Source organism: Zingiber officinale, chromosome 4A (genome assembly GCF_018446385.1).
Source record: "Zingiber officinale cultivar Zhangliang chromosome 4A, Zo_v1.1, whole genome shotgun sequence".
Classification (NCBI taxonomy): Eukaryota; Viridiplantae; Streptophyta; class Magnoliopsida; order Zingiberales; family Zingiberaceae; genus Zingiber; species Zingiber officinale.
In genome coordinates, this window is record NC_055992.1 from 60830029 (window position 1) to 60848775 (window position 18747).

Sequence of the window (18747 nt, forward strand, 5' to 3'; positions counted from 1 at the left end):
CTTCAAGCAAGTTTATCATCGCATAAATTTCTGTATCAATTGTAGACCGCTAGTTTCCCGCATCTAGTAGCAACCTTCAAAGAATGCATAAATTACCTAGTATTCAACTTTAGCTTGACTGGATTTCACATACAACTTTAAGGCAGAGTCGTTTTGTATATAATTACAAATTAGTATTAGGCTTGTAAGAGGCAATTTTGCTCTCCAAACATTAGATAATCTTGCTGGGGTTTAAAGAGAAATGCTTCTTATTGTTGTCAATTAATTGTATAGTTGAGAATTGAACTTATTCAGGTGATGGTGACTTGAAAACAGGACATTTTAATATTGCGATACATGATACATCTGTAATGGCATATCAGATGCAATTATCACTACATCAGTCACAAATGTATCAGGCATAAGACAAAACTAAGATACATTATTCCAGAACTGTAGCAGATCAACAAACACGTACTTAATATGCTCAGTAGCAGCATTTTCATACCGTCAAACTCAATCTTGACCATGAAGCAGTTCCCTTTAAACGCTTGGCTTTACATTAAGACAAGTAGCGATCTTCAGACCAAGAGACTTGTCACACTGCATTATACCAGACAACAATCAGCAACTTAAACCACTATTGAAGAAAAACATAGAACATTCACAAGAGATGGATAACCAACCTGAGACCAGTAGGAAGTCCATATGCTTCGTATTTCATGGGTCACCCTAGGATCAGATAGTGCCTCAACGCATCTTCGGATAAAGCGGTCTTGTCTGCATTGAGCATCCAAATTTCAGGATAGATTTTAGTGCACGCATGCTTTAAAAGAAAAGAAAAAAAAGTCCAAGGTCAAGGAACAAACCGGTCAGGAACCCAAGAGAGATATCTCTCTCCAGGCTGCTTAAAGTTGTTTTCCTTGGTGATTATGGTCTGAAGTTGTAGAAAGATGGAAATTTAGATCTCATGACAATAGCCATACGACAAGTAGGTAGTTCCACTAATAGGCATCATTAGCAATTTAAGTAATTCCCTGCCTTCATCAGTTTATCTGGAAAATGAAAAGTTTTAAAGTACTTTGCATTAACACTTTGATTTCATCAGACATTTCAACAAGGCTGGGAAGTGGAATGAATGCACTTAACCTCATTTTGATCAACTAAGTTGATGGAAATCACAAAATGAATCAGATCCAACGTAGTCCTTAAGTATAGAGTTGAAATTGAAAAGGGACTCACTTTCTCACGCCTTTCTGTGACAACACTGGAGGGAATAGGGAACCTCTCTGCATGTCGAACAGGATCATACCTGGAAGGGAAGTAATTCACCTGAAAGCAGCAGCTGTGTAAGTTTAGTTAAGAGTACTTCTTTTAAGGCTATCGTGTGGAAAATGAAGAAACTAAGTTTACCTCATCATCTCTGTGCATGAAATTCATAAATCCTTCATGGTGATTGTTATGGTGAGCACACTTTGGGGCATTTGCTGGCAGCATCAAATAGTTTGGCCCTAGACGGTGCCTCTGGGTGTCAGCATAAGAGAAAATTCTAGTCTGAAGTAACTTATCATCTGAATAATAGATTCCAGGAACTATAATTGCTGGGCAGAAGGCAAGCTGTTCATTCTCAGCAAAGAAGTTGTCAATGTTTTTGTTCAAGACCATGCGACCAACCGGCTGTAGAGGAAAGATATCCTCTGGCCATGTCTTGGTAACATCAAGTGGGTCAAAGTCGAATCTATCCTCATGCTCAGGATTCAGTATCTGAATGAAAAGCTTCCACTCTGGGAAATTTCCAGCAGCAATAGAATCATAAAGGTCTTGGGTTGCATGGCTATGATTATTTCCCCCTACACTCACAACTTCATCCTCCAACAAGCACTTCACTCCACATGTTGGCCTCCAGTGGAACTTGACATAAGTAGATTTTCCTTGCCCGTTGACAAGAGTAAATGTATGGACACCAGAACCATCCATGTACCTGTAGTTCAATGGAACACCAACATCATCAAAGAGGAAAGTAAACATGTGCAGGCTCTCTGGGTGGTGCGAGAAGTCAAGAATCCTCCAATTCTCCTGAATGTGGGACTTCGGATTTGGCTTGAGAGCATGAACCATGTCAGGAAACTTCATCCCATCACGGATGAAGAACACAGGGAAGTTGTTGCCCACCATATCAAAGTTGCCCTATGTTCAGTAAAAATGCAGAAAATAGGAGTCAGAAAGAACAATTGATTCTCACATTCAGTTTACAAATTAATATCCAAATCAAGAACACAGTTACTGTTGTTGAGAACTCAGTACTAGCAAAAGCAGTTGCTCAGTAAGTGCAACAGTGGAACATAATTAGCTACCATGTTTAAAATGTGAGCATCATCAGGATTTTAAAAAGAAATCATGTATTGTTCCACTCAGAAGCTAATATATGCCCTTTCATACAAGAAGCAAAGATTGCACCATAGTGACCGGACTTCCAGAATAAATGGTGTTTGGTACTTGAACATCTAGTTCGGCATAGAAATTATTCATTCAGTACATCAAAATATTTATTCTTGTACCATGTAGAAAGTTCAGTAGTATTACAAGCTGCATTATAAAGAAAACTAAACAGTGCAATTCTCCCGGATGCTAAAAGCCATAATTTACATTACCTGCAGAGCAACAGGCTATGTGCACATAATGTTCAGTTACCTCTCTTGTGTAGAACTTCACTGCAAACCCTCTTGGGTCTCTCAAGGTTTCGGGACTTCCACGTTCATGAATAACAGTTGAAAAACGCACAATGACTGGAGTCTGCACTCCTGATGCACGGAGGAAATCAGCACAGGTCAGGTGAGAGACATCATGAGTGACTTCAAAGAATCCTTTTGCACTAGCTCCCCTGGCATGGACGACTCGTTCAGGAATGCGCTCTCTATCAAATTGTGCAATCTTTTCAACTAGATGATAATCCTCAAGGAGGATAGGTCCTTCCAATTAGAAAATATTTTTAGTCAAAGTGCAGATAGACCCAATAAAACAAATATAAGAAAAAATCTTCTAGCCACTGATTGAATATAGAAAGTGACAGACTACTGATGAAGTATCAGCAGTTTACACCAACGAATATTTGACCACTAGAGCCAATCAATAAATGATGAGGTTCAATTTAAAAAAAAAAACATATGAGAGAAAATAGCCAAGTTGATATGCAAAGCATTCCTATTCATAGTGACTCAACTGAATGCATGAGACCACTGTACGCAGGTACTAATAAATAGACGATGCCTCATGAATACAATCATATGACTATTGAACATCATTGAGCAAATTTATGTGTATGTCTTATAGCAAATCAATTAGATACAATAATAACCAAGCTTTTATCCAACTAGATGAAGTTGGACAATAGATCAAGCAGATATTAAGGAAAAAATTAATCAAGAATAATATTTTAAATTCAATTACCACGAAATTTTTCATAAAACTTATAATGGATTAAATTTGCCTTTGGTGTTATGTTTGAGAGATATCCCAAGACAATCGCCTTATGGTTTATACTATTTATTTCAATAAATAAAATTCACTATTTGAGTGCACTTTACTTATGTGTTTATGTGTTTGAATGATCTTAAACTCATTTACTAAATGGCCATAATACGATTCATAGCATAAGAGAACTTGTGATTGGATCACAACTAGTGAGCGTCTCTATATGTGTAATTATGAAAGTATTAAAATATTCCCTAGTCTATGAATTGATGTATTTGGCTATTGTTAGAATAAGTAAAAGGGTATTTGAGTCTTTTGGTGTATATCTTCTTTTCTATATAAAGGGCCTAACTCGTGGGTTTCCTATAACACGAGATTTTAGGTTTTGCTTTGAACATGGTATCAGAGCCAAAACCCTAATTTCTTTTTCTCTTCCCCGCGTCAAATTCCTGTTCTCTCGCGCCGCCTCCTTCCTCGTTCCCTTTTTTTTCTGCCGCACGCCGTCTCTTTTTCTGCCGCGCGAGTTCTCCAGCAGCGAGCGCCGCGCGAGTTCTCCAGCGGCGACGGCCTTTCTGCCGCGCGACGGGCCTCTCTCTAGCAGCGAGCACCGCGCGAGTTCTCACCGGCGCCGACTGGCCAAGCTTCCATCCGGGCGTTGTTCTTTCATCCCTGGTCGCGAATACTCGCCGGAAGCCAGGCACACGAGCTACCTCTTCACCATGCCCTAGCCGTCACTCTTCCTCTCCCCGAGTCCACTTCGTCGCAGGCACAGATTCATCGCCTCTCTTTGCCGGAGTCGCTTCAATCGAAGCCACCAGGCACATCAGGCTCTCGATCCGCCATCGCCGATAGCCGAGCGGTGTTCTCTGTACCTCTCGGTACTGAGCCCTCACGATTCCACCGCACGTTGACATCGCTGCCGATCTTGTGTTGATTTCCACTCTACCTCATTCTCCTCTGCCGACTCGAGCCACTTGCGGAGTGATCCCGACGTCCCGGTCCAGTGCTAGACCTCTTCCTCGCGCGTCTCTACCGACTTCATTGCTGCAAGCTCTGCTGGGTTGTGCCCTAGCTTTGGTTAACTCCAGCGGCGCCGTCTCTTTCTGCCGCGGCCTTTCTCCAGCGGCGTCTCTGTCATCAGCAGCTAAGAACCTTCACCTCTGCCTCTGCTCTGTCATCAGCAGCCAACGAGCCTGACGCCAGAAGAAGCACTTCTGACAGAAGCAAGCGCAGTCCGGTTCATAGTTCTATTCATGGCTACACCTGGCGCTCCAAAGCCAGATACCTCAATCTTTACCAACCATATTACTGCACCCCTCTCTTCCGAGCAGTTGGATGGTAAAAATTATATCTCCTGGGCATCTCACATTGAACTTTGGCTTGTTGGACAGGGGTATGAGACACATCTCACTCAAAGTGAAGAAGATGTTCAAGACGCCGATCGTCCTCTGTGGAAGAAAGTTGACGCTCAGTTGTGTTGTATTATCCGAGCCTCCATCCATTCATCTCTTAGGAATGTTTTCCATACTCACAAAACTTGCAAAGCTGTTTGGACACAAGCCCAACAACTCTTTACAAACACCTCTCGGCGACTCTATCAAGTTTGTGAAGATCTCATGACTATCCTCAACGCCAATCAGATTAAGGATTCAATGTCAACTTATATGGGTTCAATTTCTAGCCTTCTTTGTGACTTCAATGAACTGCTCCCACCTGCGGCTGATCCTGTTGAAGAGCTTGAAAATCGGAAGAAATTTTTTATGTCTTTGGCTTTATATGGTCTGCCCACAGATTATTCTCATGTCCGTGACCAAATCCTGGGCAGCCCCACAGAAGCTACCATGGAAAATACCTGGGCGACTCTTCTTCGTGTCCCGGCCAAAGTCTTGACGATGCCTTCTTCTGTTCCTGTCGACTCGTCAGCTTTGGTCTCTCGACACAAAGGACCTCCACCTCGCAAGGGTGGCAAAGGACGCCCTTGGTGTGATCATTGCCACCGACCGGGACACGCGATTGATAAATGCTGGAGTTTACATGGTCGTCCTCCTCGTGTTGCTCAGATTGTTCAGAGTTCTGTTGCTCCTTCAGCTTCCACTTCACAATTAACACCTGATTCGACTTCAACACCTTCCTATACTGACTTTCTGAAATAGTTTGAGGATCGACAGGCTTCGGGTTCCACTGCTACCATTGCAGACGCTGGTACTTCCTTTGCTGGCATATCTCGTTCTTCGGGTCCTTGGGTTCTTGATTCGGGGGCCACCGATCATATCACTGGTAATAAATCTCTTTTTTCCTCTCTCACTACTTCTGATAATTTACCAATGGTCACCATGGCCAATGGTTCCCAAACTCAATCCCAGGGTATTGGTATTGTTCATCCTTCTTCTGTTGGGTTCTTCAGGCCGAGAAAACCGCTTTTCGCGTCGCGGAAACCCCGAATCACCCAAGGCCAACGGATCCGTGCAAGGAAAAACCAAACGATAAATACGAGTACGAGTTTGAAAATATCTAGATCTACTCCTAGATCTATGTGTTAAGAACTTTACCCTTGTTGCGTGCCTTTCGCGTTCCCGCTCGTCCAAGGAGTTGCCGGATCTCTAGACCGTCAAGCGTCGGCCCTCTAGAAGTATCCACACGGACACGTAGGTGGAGAAAACCTTACACAAAGGTGTGCTAGCACCTTGGTAAGATTCGGCCAAGGCAAGGAGGAGAGGGAGAGGGAGAGCTTGAGAGGAAGAAGGAAGAATAATCACTTGAATGAAAAATGAATGGAAAAATTCAATTCACTTTCAAAAATGGCCGGCCACTTCTCCTTTGTGTAACTCCCCATTAAATGCAATTAATGTGAAGTTATTAAGAAAATTGCTTTGTAACTTCCATGAGGTGGCACCCATGATGATGTGGAGTAACATCATTGGTCTACTTCAATGCCAACTCACCAATGAGGTGGCATAAAGTCAAGTCAAACTTGACTTTTAATCTTCCTCTCAAGTCAAGTCAAACTTGACCAAATCTCTTCCATGGTTGATCGAATCCAACCATTTGATTCAAGCCAACTTAATATAATGAATCTAATTCATTTAATTAAATTGATTCAATGAGCCAAAATCTAAATTAGACTCATTGAACACATGAATCAACTTGAGTCGAACTCAAGTTAGCCCAATTAGGATTACTCTTAATCCAATTTGATTCATCAAATGAATTTAATCCTCTTGGTTCATCATATGAACCTAATTTCCATCTAATTGTCCTAAGTGTGTGACCCTATAGGTTTTTGTAACGTTGGCAATGCCCTAAACCCATTTAGGAGCATAAGTAATGAGCGGTATCTAGCAACACATCATTACTACCCAAGTTACAAGAATGTCGATATCCGACATCACCTTGTGACTACTAATTGTGACTCCTCACAATATGTGACATTGTCCTTCTATCCTAGACATCTAGATTGATCAATATGAGGCATAGACCGTGTCATCCTCTAATCAATCTAAATCTTGAACTCCAAGCAGACTCACTCGATCAAATGAGCTCAACATCTAATGTTGACTCATTTGAACATGGCCATGCACTTAGTGGTCTCACTCTATCAAGAATACCGATGTCGCTCCCGTCATATGGGAGGGATAGATCCCATCTACATCACTCACATCCCTCTACATAATTCGTTATATACCCAGTAATCGCCTTTATAGTCCACCCAGTTACGGGTGACGGTTGACGAAACCTAAGTACATAACTCCTTATGTAGGGATCCATGGTGACTTCAGGTCCAAGGACTAATAGTCATACTAATAGCCACATGAGAAAGTATATGACACTCATATAACGATCCATGATACTTTCTCATGGCGGGTCATTCAGTATACATTCTCCAATGCATACCCATGTGTCAACTTGATATCTCCATATCCATGACTTGTGAGATCAAGTCATCGAGTTGACCTACATGCTAGTCTTATTGCATTAACATTGTCCTTGAATGTTAATACTCGACTAGGAATGATTTAGAGTAGTGTTCCCTATATCATCTCACTATCGATTCAACTAATCGATTGATATAGGTATAAACCTTCTACTCAAGGACGCTATTATACTTAGTCTATTTGGCACTAATACAAATAAGTATAATAACCAAACAAATGCCTTTATTAATATACAAGAATATGATACAATGAGTCCATACAATCATCAAATGATTGGCTCTAGGGCTCTAACTAACAATCTCCCACTAGCACTAGTGCCAATCAGTATAGGCTCTAAGGCCTAATGACCTAGTGTGACCATCATGCTTCCTCTGTGCCAAAGCCTTGGTCAAGGGATCTGCGATGTTAGCCTCTGTAGGTACTCTGCAAATTTTCACATCTCCTCTATCGATAATCTCTCGAATGAGATGGAAGCGCCGTAGTATATGCTTGGTCCGCTGGTGTGAGCGAGGTTCCTTCGCTTGTGCTATAGCTCCATTGTTGTCACAATAGAGCTCAATGGGGTCAGCAATGCTGGGAACCACCCCAAGTTCAGTGATGAACTTGCGGATCCAAACTGCCTCCTTTGCTGCCTCTGATGTAGCAATGCACTCGGCTTCTGTTGTAGAATCAGCTACTGTATCCTGCTTCGAACTCTTCCAGCTGACAACACCACCATTAATGCAAAATACGAACCCCGACTGCGATCTATAGTCATCCTGGTCGGTCTGGAAGCTAGCATCACTGTAACCCTTTACAACTAGCTCATCATTGCCTCCATATATCAAGAAATATTCTTTAGTCCTTCTTAAGTACTTAAGAATATTCTTGACCGCTATCCAGTGACTTTCACCTGGATCTGACTGGTATCTGCTCGTCATGCTCAAAGCATACGAGACATTTGGTCGAGTACATAGCATGGCGTACATGATCGATCCTATGGCTGAGGTATAAGGGATCTGATCCATGCGGTCTCTCTCCTCTCTAGAAGAGGGACTTTGAGTCTTCGAAAGACTTACGCCATGTGACATCGGCAGAAATCCCTTCTTGGAGTTCTGCATGGCAAACCGAAGGAGTACCTTGTCAATGTATGTACTCTGACTTAGGCCAAGCAATCTCTTAGATCTATCTCTATATATCTGAATCCCTAGAATGCGGGATGCCTCACCTAAGTCCTTCATTGAGAAGCAACTCCCTAGCCAGGTCTTGACGGACTGAAGCATAGCGATGTCCTTCCCAATGAGTAGTATGTCATCCACATACAATATGAGGAAGACAACTATATCCCCTACAACCTTCTTGTAGACACAAGGCTCATCTTCGTTCTTGATGAAACCAAACTGTTTGATTGCATCATCGAAACGAAGATTCCAGCTCCGAGAAGCTTGCTTTAGTCCATAAATGGACCTATGCAGCTTGCATACTCTGCTAGTATGCTGTGGATCGACAAAACCCTCAGGTTGTGTCATGTACACATCCTCGAGTAGGTTTCCATTCAGAAACACGGTTTTGACATCCATCTTCCATATCTCATAGTCATGGTAGGCTGCAATAGCAAGCATGATCCGAATGGACTTAAACATCGCTACTGGAGAAAAGGTTTCATCATAGTCAATACCATGAATCTGCTTGAAACCTTTGGCTACCAAGCGACCCTTATAGATAAGTCCATCCATGTCAGTCTTTCTCTTAAAGACCCACTTGCACCCAATGAGTTTTACTCCTTCAGGTAGATCAACCAAAGTCCATACTTGGTTGGTGTACATGGATTCCATCTAGGATCTCATGGCCTCTAGCCATTTCTCGGAATCTGGTCTCATCACAGCTTCCTGATAGGTGGTCGGCTCATCCTCTATGAGCACAATGTCATCATGGTCAGACAAGAGAAATGAGTATCTCTCAGGCTGACGACGTACCCTATCAGACCTGCGAAGAGGTATGTCTACTTGAACTGGTTGTTGTTCCTCAACTCCTTGTGGAACATCATCCACAACACTTTGTGGTTCCAGTTCAACTTCCATCGAGGCTTCAGTGCTAGTATTCGCATCTTGAACTTCTTCAAGATCGAACGTGCTCCTACTAGTCTTTCTAGAAACAAAGTCCCTTTCTAGAAAGACCCCAGTCTTTGCCACAACTACCTTGTGCTGACTGGGAATGTAGAAGTAATATCCCTTAGTTTCCTTGGGATATCCGATGAAATAGCACTTGTCGGATTTGGATCCTAATTTGTCTGATACTTGACATCGTACGTAAGCCTCACAGCCCCAAATCCTCATGAAAGACACCTGGGCATCTCTCCCAGTCCATATCTTATATGGTGTCTTTATCACGGCCTTAGATGGAACTCTGTTGAGAATGAAAGCTGCCATGTCTAGAGCATATCCCCATAGATATGTCGGAAGATCTGTGTGACTCATCATAGATCGTACCATATCTAATAAGGTACGATTCCTCCTTTCGGATACACCATTCCACTGTGGTGTTCCAGGAGGAGTGAGTTGAGATAAAATCCCACACTCAGCTAAGTAATCACGGAACTCATGGCTTAAGTATTCACCACCTCGATCTGATCGAAGTATTTTAATACTCTTGCCAAGCTGGTTCTGTACTTCATTCTTGAATTCTTTGAACTTTTCAAAGGATTCAGACTTATGTGTCATCAAGTACACATAACCATATCTACTGAAGTCATCAGTAAATGTGATAAAGTATCTATAACCGCCTCTAGCAGCGACATTAAAAGGGCCACATACATCACTATGTGTGAGTCCTAACAAATCAGTCGCTCTCTCGCTGTGCCCACTAAAAGGAGTCTTGGTCATCTTGCCTCGTAGGCATGACTCGCATATCTCATATGATTCAAAATCAAATGAGTCCAGCAAACCATCCTTATGGAGCTGGGATAAGCGCTTGTCATTTATATGACCTAAGCGACAGTGCCAGAGATAAGTTTGGTTCAGGTCATTTGACTTGAACTTCTTGATATTTATGTTATAAATAGGGCTCTCAAGGTCTAGAATATAGAGTCCGTTTATTAGTGGTGCACTACAATAGAACATATCTTTTAAATAAACAGAACAACATTTGTCTTTTATTATAAAAGAGTATCCTTTCTTGTCTAAACAAGAAACTGAAACTATGTTCTTAGTAAAAGCAGGCACATAACAACAATCATCTAAATCTAGTACAAGCCCAGAGGGCAGAGATAGCTGATAAGTTCCTACAGCAACAGCAGCAACCCGTGCTCCATTGCCTACTCGTAGGTCCACCTCGCCCTTTGCCAATGCTCTACTATTTCTTAGCACCTGCACATCAGTACAAATGTGAGAAGCACATCCAGTATCTAATACCCATGATGTAGAAATAGATAGATTAACTTCTATAACATATATACCTGAAGTGGAAGTCTCACTTCGCTTCTTCTTAAGATCCTCCAAGTATACCTTGCAGTTCCTCTTCCAGTGCCCGGTCTGACCGCAGTGGAAGAAGGTAGCATCCTTGGCAACCCCTCCTTTAGGCTTCAGTGCCTTGCTTTTGCCCTTGGTTTGGGACTTTCCCTTACCTTTGGGCTTGCCCTTGCCCTTGTGCTTCTGGACCATCAGAATGGGCTTAACCTTCTTAAGGTTGATCTCAGCAGTTCGTAACATACTAAGTAGCTCGGGCAGTGGCTTGTCAATCTCGTTCATGTTATAGTTGAGAATGAATTGACTATAGCTATCCGGCAAGGACTGCAAGATCAAGTCAGTGGCCAGCTCTTGGCCAAGTGGGAACCCCAGTCTTTGTAGGTTCTCTATGTATCCAATCATCTTGAGTACATAAGGACCTACGGGAGCCCCGTCTGACATCTTGCACTGAAACAGTGCTTTAGAGATCTCAAATCTCTCATGCCTCGCTTGTCCCTGATATAGTTGGCGAAGATGCTCAACCATATCGTAAGTGCCCATCAACTCGTGTTGCTTCTGAAGCTCAGAGTTCATGGTCGCGAGCATTAGACAGGACACATCTAATGCGTCATCTTGATGCTTCTTGTAAGCATCTTTGTCAGCTCGCGGGGCATTGGCAGGAGGAGCCTCCGGAATGGGCTGCTCCAGAACGTACAGTTTACGTTCCTGGGTGAGAACTATTCTCAAGTTCCTGTACCAGTCCAGGAAATTCGCTTCGTTGAGCTTGTCCTTCTCAAGGACAGATCGCAGGGAGAAGGAATTCGTGTTCGACGTCATGGTTATCTACAACAGAAAATTTACAGAAATAAATATCATATTCTTTTAAAATCATTTAATTAGGTTTTTAACTAAATGATGCTCCCACTGAATACTATAATTCATGTGGGACAAGATCCACATCATACTAACCCTTGAGTTAGCTTTGGCTAATACGCCCAAGGCTTAGTATGATCGGTAGGTAACGATTACCAATTACATCTCTATGCAACTCTTGTTTATAGGATCAAGATCCATATTTATATTAAAACTCGAGTTAGCTTTGGCTAATACGCCCGAGAGTTAATATAAACGTGATTTTTTCCTACCTTTCCAACTATTAGAAGAATGCCTATAGTTGACTCGATCCAACCGAGTAACTAGGAATACTCAATCTAATTGAGTTTGTATTCACCCATGCGTTGATAGGCGGGACCAAGATTGTCCCTCCGTACCCTACCAAGATAATATGTATTGCTCTGCTTTGGCAGATTCAACAATACATGTGATCGAGGTAGTGATAGGTATCACGGCACAGTTAGGCATTAGAGTTGAGTCGATTGAGATCTAATCTAATCGAAAAGGATGCATCTTGTGCATGACTTAGATCTAATCTAATCGCAGGGGTGCATCATGTGCACGACTTAGATCTAATCTAATTGTAAGGCACTAATTAATTAACTACTTATTAAATATGCATCACATACACAAGCAATTAATTAATCTATTTGTGATTTAGTCATGCCCCTACTACGATCTTCTCAAGCCAATGAGAAGATCGATTGGTCAACCTAGGGTCAACAGCTTCTCCAAGCTCCTCCCTTTGACCACCTTGTGTTGCTCGTGTCCGCCTCGGAACTCCGTCTCGTGTGGACCCTCCACCGCTCCAATTTGTACATTACAATTTGAAACTCGAGTTACATTTGAGTCTAAATCTAATTTACAACAAGAATATAAGAGAAGGCACGACGCGCAGGTCGCGAATATAATACAACACTCGCAAACACATAACGGCACGCAGGCCGTATTATGAATTACAACACAATCCAATCATATTAGGTTTTTGGGCCATGATTATCACAAAATTAATATATAATTAAAAATTATATATTTTTCATAATTTTCTGTAATTTTAAAATTAATTTTTAACAATTTTACGAGTAAAATTTCCCGGCGGACCCGTTTAGCGGTTTCGGGCGCAATCACGGAACGGATCCCCTTACGGGGCCAGGGGCAGCGCCCCTACCCGCGATCTAACCATCGCGAGGGTTCCTTTGCGATCCAACAGCGCCTAAACCCGCTGTCCCAAAACGATTTGGGCCGAGACATTGCCGGTTCGGAAAAATCTTCCCGGCGGGTTCGTTTTTAGCGATTTCGGGTGCAACCGCAGAGCAAATCCCCTTGCAGGGTTAGGGGAAGTACCCCTACCTGCGATCTAACCATCGCGAGTTGCTCCTAAGTGATCTAATGGCACCCAAGCCCGCTGTCCCCAAAAATTTTGGGGCGAAACGAAGCCGTTTTGGAAAAATCTTTCCGATAGCCGAAGCCTACAAGTGCCGAGACACTTGTGCTTCGCTTTTACGGAAAAATTACCCATAAAAACTCGAAAATCATAATTTTACAGAAAATTACAGAAACTTTAGTTTTCATAAAACCAAAAACAAACTCGTACAAGCCTTGCACGTGGCTCTGATACCACTGTTGGGTTCTTCGGGCCGCGAAAACCGCTTTTCGCGTCGCGGAAACCCCGAATCACCCAAGGCCAACGGATCCGTGCAAGGAAAAACCAAACGATAAATACGAGTACGAGTTTAAAAATATCTAGATCTACTCCTAGATCTATGTGTTAAGAACTTTACCCTTGTTGCGTGCCTTTCGCATTCCCGCTCGTCCAAGGAGTTGCCGGATCTCTAGACCGTCAAGCGTCGACCCTCTAGAAGTATCCACACGGACACGTAGGTGGAGAAAACCTTACACAAAGGTGTGCTAGCACCTTGGTAAGATTCGGCCAAGGCAAGGAGGAGAGGGAGAGGGAGAGGGAGAGCTTGAGAGGAAGAAGGAAGAATAATCACTTGAATGAAAAATGAATGGAAAAATTCAATTCACTTTCAAAAGTGGCCGGCCACTTCTCCTTTGTGTAACTCCCCATTAAATGCAATTAATGTGAAGTTATTAAGAAAATGGCTTTGTAACTTCCATGAGGTGGCACCCATGATGATGTGGAGTAACATCATTGGTCCACTTCAATGCCAACTCACCAATGAGGTGGCATAAAGTCAAGTCAAACTTGACTTTTAATCTTCCTCTCAAGTCAAGTCAAACTTGACCAAATCTCTTCCATGGTTGATCGAATCCAACCATTTGATTCAAGCCAACTTAATATAATGAATCTAATTCATTTAATTAAATTGATTCAATGAGCCAAAATCTAAATTAGACTCATTGAACACATGAATCAACTTGAGTCGAACTCAAGTTAGCCCAATTAGGATTACTCTTAATCCAATTTGATTCATCAAATGAATCTAATCCTCTTGGTTCATCATATGAACCTAATCTCCATCTAATTGTCCTAAGTGTGTGACCCTATAGGTTTTTGTAACGTTGGCAATGCCCTAAACCCATTTAGGAGCATAAGTAATGAGCGGTATCTAGCAACACATCATTACTACCCAAGTTACAAGAATGTCGAGATCCGACATCACCTTGTGACTACTAATTGTGACTCCTCACAATATGTGACATTGTCCTTCTATCCTAGACATCTAGATTGATCAATATGAGACATAGACCGTGTCATCCTCTAATCAATCTAAATCTTGAACTTCAAGTAGACTCACTCGATCAAATGAGCTCAACATCTAATGTTGACTCATTTGGACATGGCCATGCACTTAGTGGTCTCACTCTATCAAGAATACCGATGTCGCTCCCGTCATATGGGAGGGATAGATTCCATCTACATCACTCACATTCCTCTACATAATTCGTTATATACCTAGTAATCGCCTTTATAGTCCACCCAGTTACGGGTGACGGTTGACGAAACCAAAGTACATAACTCCTTATGTAGGGATCCATGGTGACTTCAGGTCCAAGGACTAATAGTCATACTAATAGCCACATGAGAAAGTATATGACACTCATATAACGATCCATGATACTTTCTTATGGCGGGTCATTCAGTATACATTCTCCAATGCATACCCATGTGTCAACTTGATATCTCCATATCCATGACTTGTGAGATCAAGTCATCGAGTTGACCTACATGCTAGTCTTATTGCATTAACATTGTCCCTGAATGTTAATACTCGACTAGGAATGATTTAGGGTAGTGTTCCCTATATCATCTCACTATCGATTCAACTAATCGATTGATATAGGTATAAACCTTCTACTCAAGGACGCTATTATACTTAGTCTATTTGGCACTAATAGAAATAAGTATAATAACCAAACAAATGCCTTTATTCATATACAAGAATATGATACAATGAGTCCATACAATTATCAAATGATTGGCTCTAGGGCTCTAACTAACATCTTCATCTCTTTCAATTCATAATGTTCTTTATGTTCCCGGCACTCCTTTTAATTTATTGTCGATAAGTCAACTTACTCGATCTCTTGATTGTGTCATTTCTTTTACTAAGACGTCTGTTTCCTTACAGGACCAGAGTACGGGGAGGATGATTGGCTTCGGATGTGAATCTCATGGCCTATATCGGCTTCAACAACCCTCTTTTGTTGGTTCGGTGGCGGCATCTCCACTTCTTATTCATGCTCAGTTGGGACATCCAGGTCTTAATAAGTTGAAACAGTTACATCCTAGTCTTTCTCACTTAGAGTCTTTATCTTGTGCGTCGTGTCAATTAGGTAAGCATGTTCGTATTTCTTTTTCTCCTCGTATTGAGAGTCGGGCTATGTCTCCTTTTGCTTTGGTTCATTCTGATGTTTGGGGTCGAGTCGTGTTCCTTCTACAATGGGGTCAAGGTATTTTGTTACTTTTATAGACGATTTTTCCCATTGTACATGGCTATATCTAATGAAGGATCGTTCAGAATTGTTTTCTATTTTTGAATCCTTTTTCCTTGAAATAAAAACTCAATTTGGTACTTCCCTTCGAACTTTACAAAATGATAATGTACGCGAGTATTTGTCTACTCAGTTTCGTACCTTCTTGACATCTCATGGTGTGCTGCATCGCACGGCTTGCCCTCATACCCCTCAACAGAATGGGGTTGCAGAACGCAAGAATCGTCATCTCCTTGAAACCACTCGGACCCTTCTTCTCCATTCTCATGTCCCTCATTAGTTTTGGGGTGATGCCGTACTTACTGCGTGTTATTTCATCAATCGCATGCCTTCATCCGCTCTCCAAGGTAAAATACCTCATCAGGTACTTTACCACATCAGTCCCTTCATCCTCTACCACCTCGGGTCTTTGGTTTTATTTGATTTGTTCATGCTCTTGATCGTGGCATTGACAAACTATCTCCTCGGTCTCATAAGTGTGTCTTCCTTGGGTACCCGCGGTCTCAGAAAGGGTAAAAGTGTTATTCCCCTACTCTTCGTCGGTACTTCATCTCTGCTGATGTCACATTCTTTGAGTCGGTTTCTTTTTTTGGTCCTTCCACTTCACAGGCCGAGGTTTCTCCCTCTCCACCTGCACCAGTGACTATCTTTTATCCTCCGGAGGCGCCTCTATCACCTCCAGCCTCGTCTCCTCCTTTGCAGGTTTATCAGCGTCGTTCTCGTTCTGCTTTACCACCGACCAACACTGACACTGCTGTGGGCACATCTTTGGAGCCAAGTCCTTCGTCGTTTCCTCCGGTCCCATCTCCTGACTTTGATGTTCCTATTGCACTTCGAAAGGGTATGCGTTCCACTTGTAATCCTTCTCCTCACTATGTTTCTTTAAGCTATCATCGTCTTTCCCCATCCTATTATTATTGTCTATCTTCCTTGTCGTCTGTTTATGTTCCGAAGACTACAGGTGATGCCTTTGCCCATCCAGGATGGAAACAGGCTATGCTTGATGAAATGAGTGCCCTACAAAGCAGTGGGACTTGGGACCTCGTTCCTCTACCTCCTGGGAAGTCAGTGGTTGGTTGTCGATGGGTGTTTACGGTGAAAGTTGGTGTAGACGGCACGGTTGATCGGCTTAAGGCTCATCTTGTCGCTAAAGGCTATACTCAGGTATTTGGATTGGATTATGGCGACACATTTTCTCCTGTTGCCAAGATGTCTTCTGTGCGTCTTTTTCTATCTATTGCTGCAATTCGCCATTGACCCCTTTATCAGTTGGACATCAAAAATGCATTCTTACATGGTGACCTGCTCGAGGAGGTCTACATGGAGCAACCTCCGTGTTTTGTTGCTCAGGGGGAGTCTTCTGATCTTGTATGTCGCTTGCGGAAATCTTTATATGATCTCAAGCAGTCACCCAGAGCATGGTTCAGTAGATTTAGTACCATAATTCAACAGTTTGGCATGACTCGAAGCGAGGCTGATCATTCTGTTTTTTATCGCCACTCATCTACTGGTTGCATCTATGTAGTGGTTTATGTTGATGATATTGTCATCACAGGTAATGATCATCTTGGAATTTCACAAGTAAAACAACATCTTTTCAAACATTTCCAGACAAAAGATCTCGACAAACTCAAATATTTTCTAGGGATAGAAGTGACACAGTCTAAAGATGGAATCATTATATCCCAAAGGAAGTATGCAATGGATATTCTGGAAGAAACAGGAATGTTAAACTCAAAGACAGTCGACAATCCCATGGATCCTAATGTCAAGCTCCTACCAAATCAGGGGGAGCCTCTTTCAGATCCTGAACGGTATAGGCGATTGGTAGGGAAACTAAGCTACCTTATTGTCACTCGTCCGGATATCTCATTTGCAGTAAGTGTAGTAAGTCAGTTTCTTAGCTCTCCATGCAAAGAACATTGGGATACAGTAACTCGCATTGTTCGATATATCAGAGGTGCACCAGGAAAAGGTCTTTTATATGAAGACAAAGGACATACTCAAGTCGTAGGGTATTCTGATGCAGATTCGGCAGGATCTCCTTCTGATAGAAGGTCCACTTCTGAATTTTGTATATTTGTCGGAGGTAATCTTATTTCTTGGAAAAGCAAAAAACAGAATGTTGTGGCAAGATCGAGTGCAAAGGTAGAATATCGAGCTATGGCTATTGCTAGTCAAGAACTTATATGGTTAAAACAGTTGCTTCAGGAACTAAGGTTTGGAGAGGTTACACAAATGACACTCATATGTGACAACCAAGCCGCTATGCATATTGCCTCAAATCCAGTCTTCCATGAGAGAACAAAGCATATTGAAGTTGACTGTCATTTTGTTAGAGAGAAAGTCATATATGGAGAAATATCTACTAGCTTTGTCAACTCAAATGATCAGCTAGCAGATATATTCACTAAATCACTTAGAGGTCCCCGGATTGACTACATATGTAACAAGCTTGGTGTATATAATATATATTCTCAAGCTTGAGGGAGAGTGTTAGAATAAGTAAAAGGGTATTTGAGTCTTTTGGTGTATATCTTCTTTTCTATATAAAGGGCCTAACTCGTGGGATTCCTAAAACACGAGATTTTAGGTTTTGCTTTGAACAGCTATCATCAATTCTGTGAAACTAGCACAAGTTATACTCCTTAGTCTAACCAAACAGCTGATACTCACTAGCTGGAGACATTGAGATGTTGAGAGTTAAACGTGGATGTTATTTATGGTAATTAGTTCATTGGAGTGACCTATTGTAAGACTTCATATGTTTCTATACATATATGGATATGTCTGTGAAGTATTTACTGCAGCTCGAGTTCAAGTTTCTTTCGACTTGAGGTATTCAAGTCATCTTGATCACAGGCTTATACTTTAACATCTTAAGTAAAGCATCTTTTGGAGATGTGAACCCGAGATAATTGGGTATAAGTCGAAGTACTCGAAGGTGTTTGGATAGCCCATAGAGGATTCATTGCTCCTTGCGAGGAGACGTATACCCTATGACTGCTTGTTAGGATTATTACTCAAAGTCTTTGCAAAGTATCACATGTTAAGAGTATGAGACTCTCGGGCACATGTAAGAGTAATTT

The 18747-nt window shown here is 42.0% G+C and overlaps 1 protein-coding gene across 1 annotated transcript in view; it reads right to left on the bottom strand.

Annotated features, from left to right (window-relative positions):
- Positions 1–522: 522 nt before the first annotated feature.
- Positions 523–18747, bottom strand: part of LOC121969953 (catalase isozyme 2-like) — a 36907-nt gene continuing 18682 nt past the window's right edge. The window contains exons 3-8 of the mRNA XM_042520286.1: positions 2671–2948; positions 1393–2166; positions 1222–1311; positions 849–916; positions 666–759; positions 523–582 (exon numbers count right to left, since the gene is read on the bottom strand). Coding sequence (XP_042376220.1) covers positions 523–582; positions 666–759; positions 849–916; positions 1222–1311; positions 1393–2166; positions 2671–2948 — 1364 coding nt within the window. The remainder of the gene's footprint in view (positions 583–665; positions 760–848; positions 917–1221; positions 1312–1392; positions 2167–2670; positions 2949–18747) is intronic.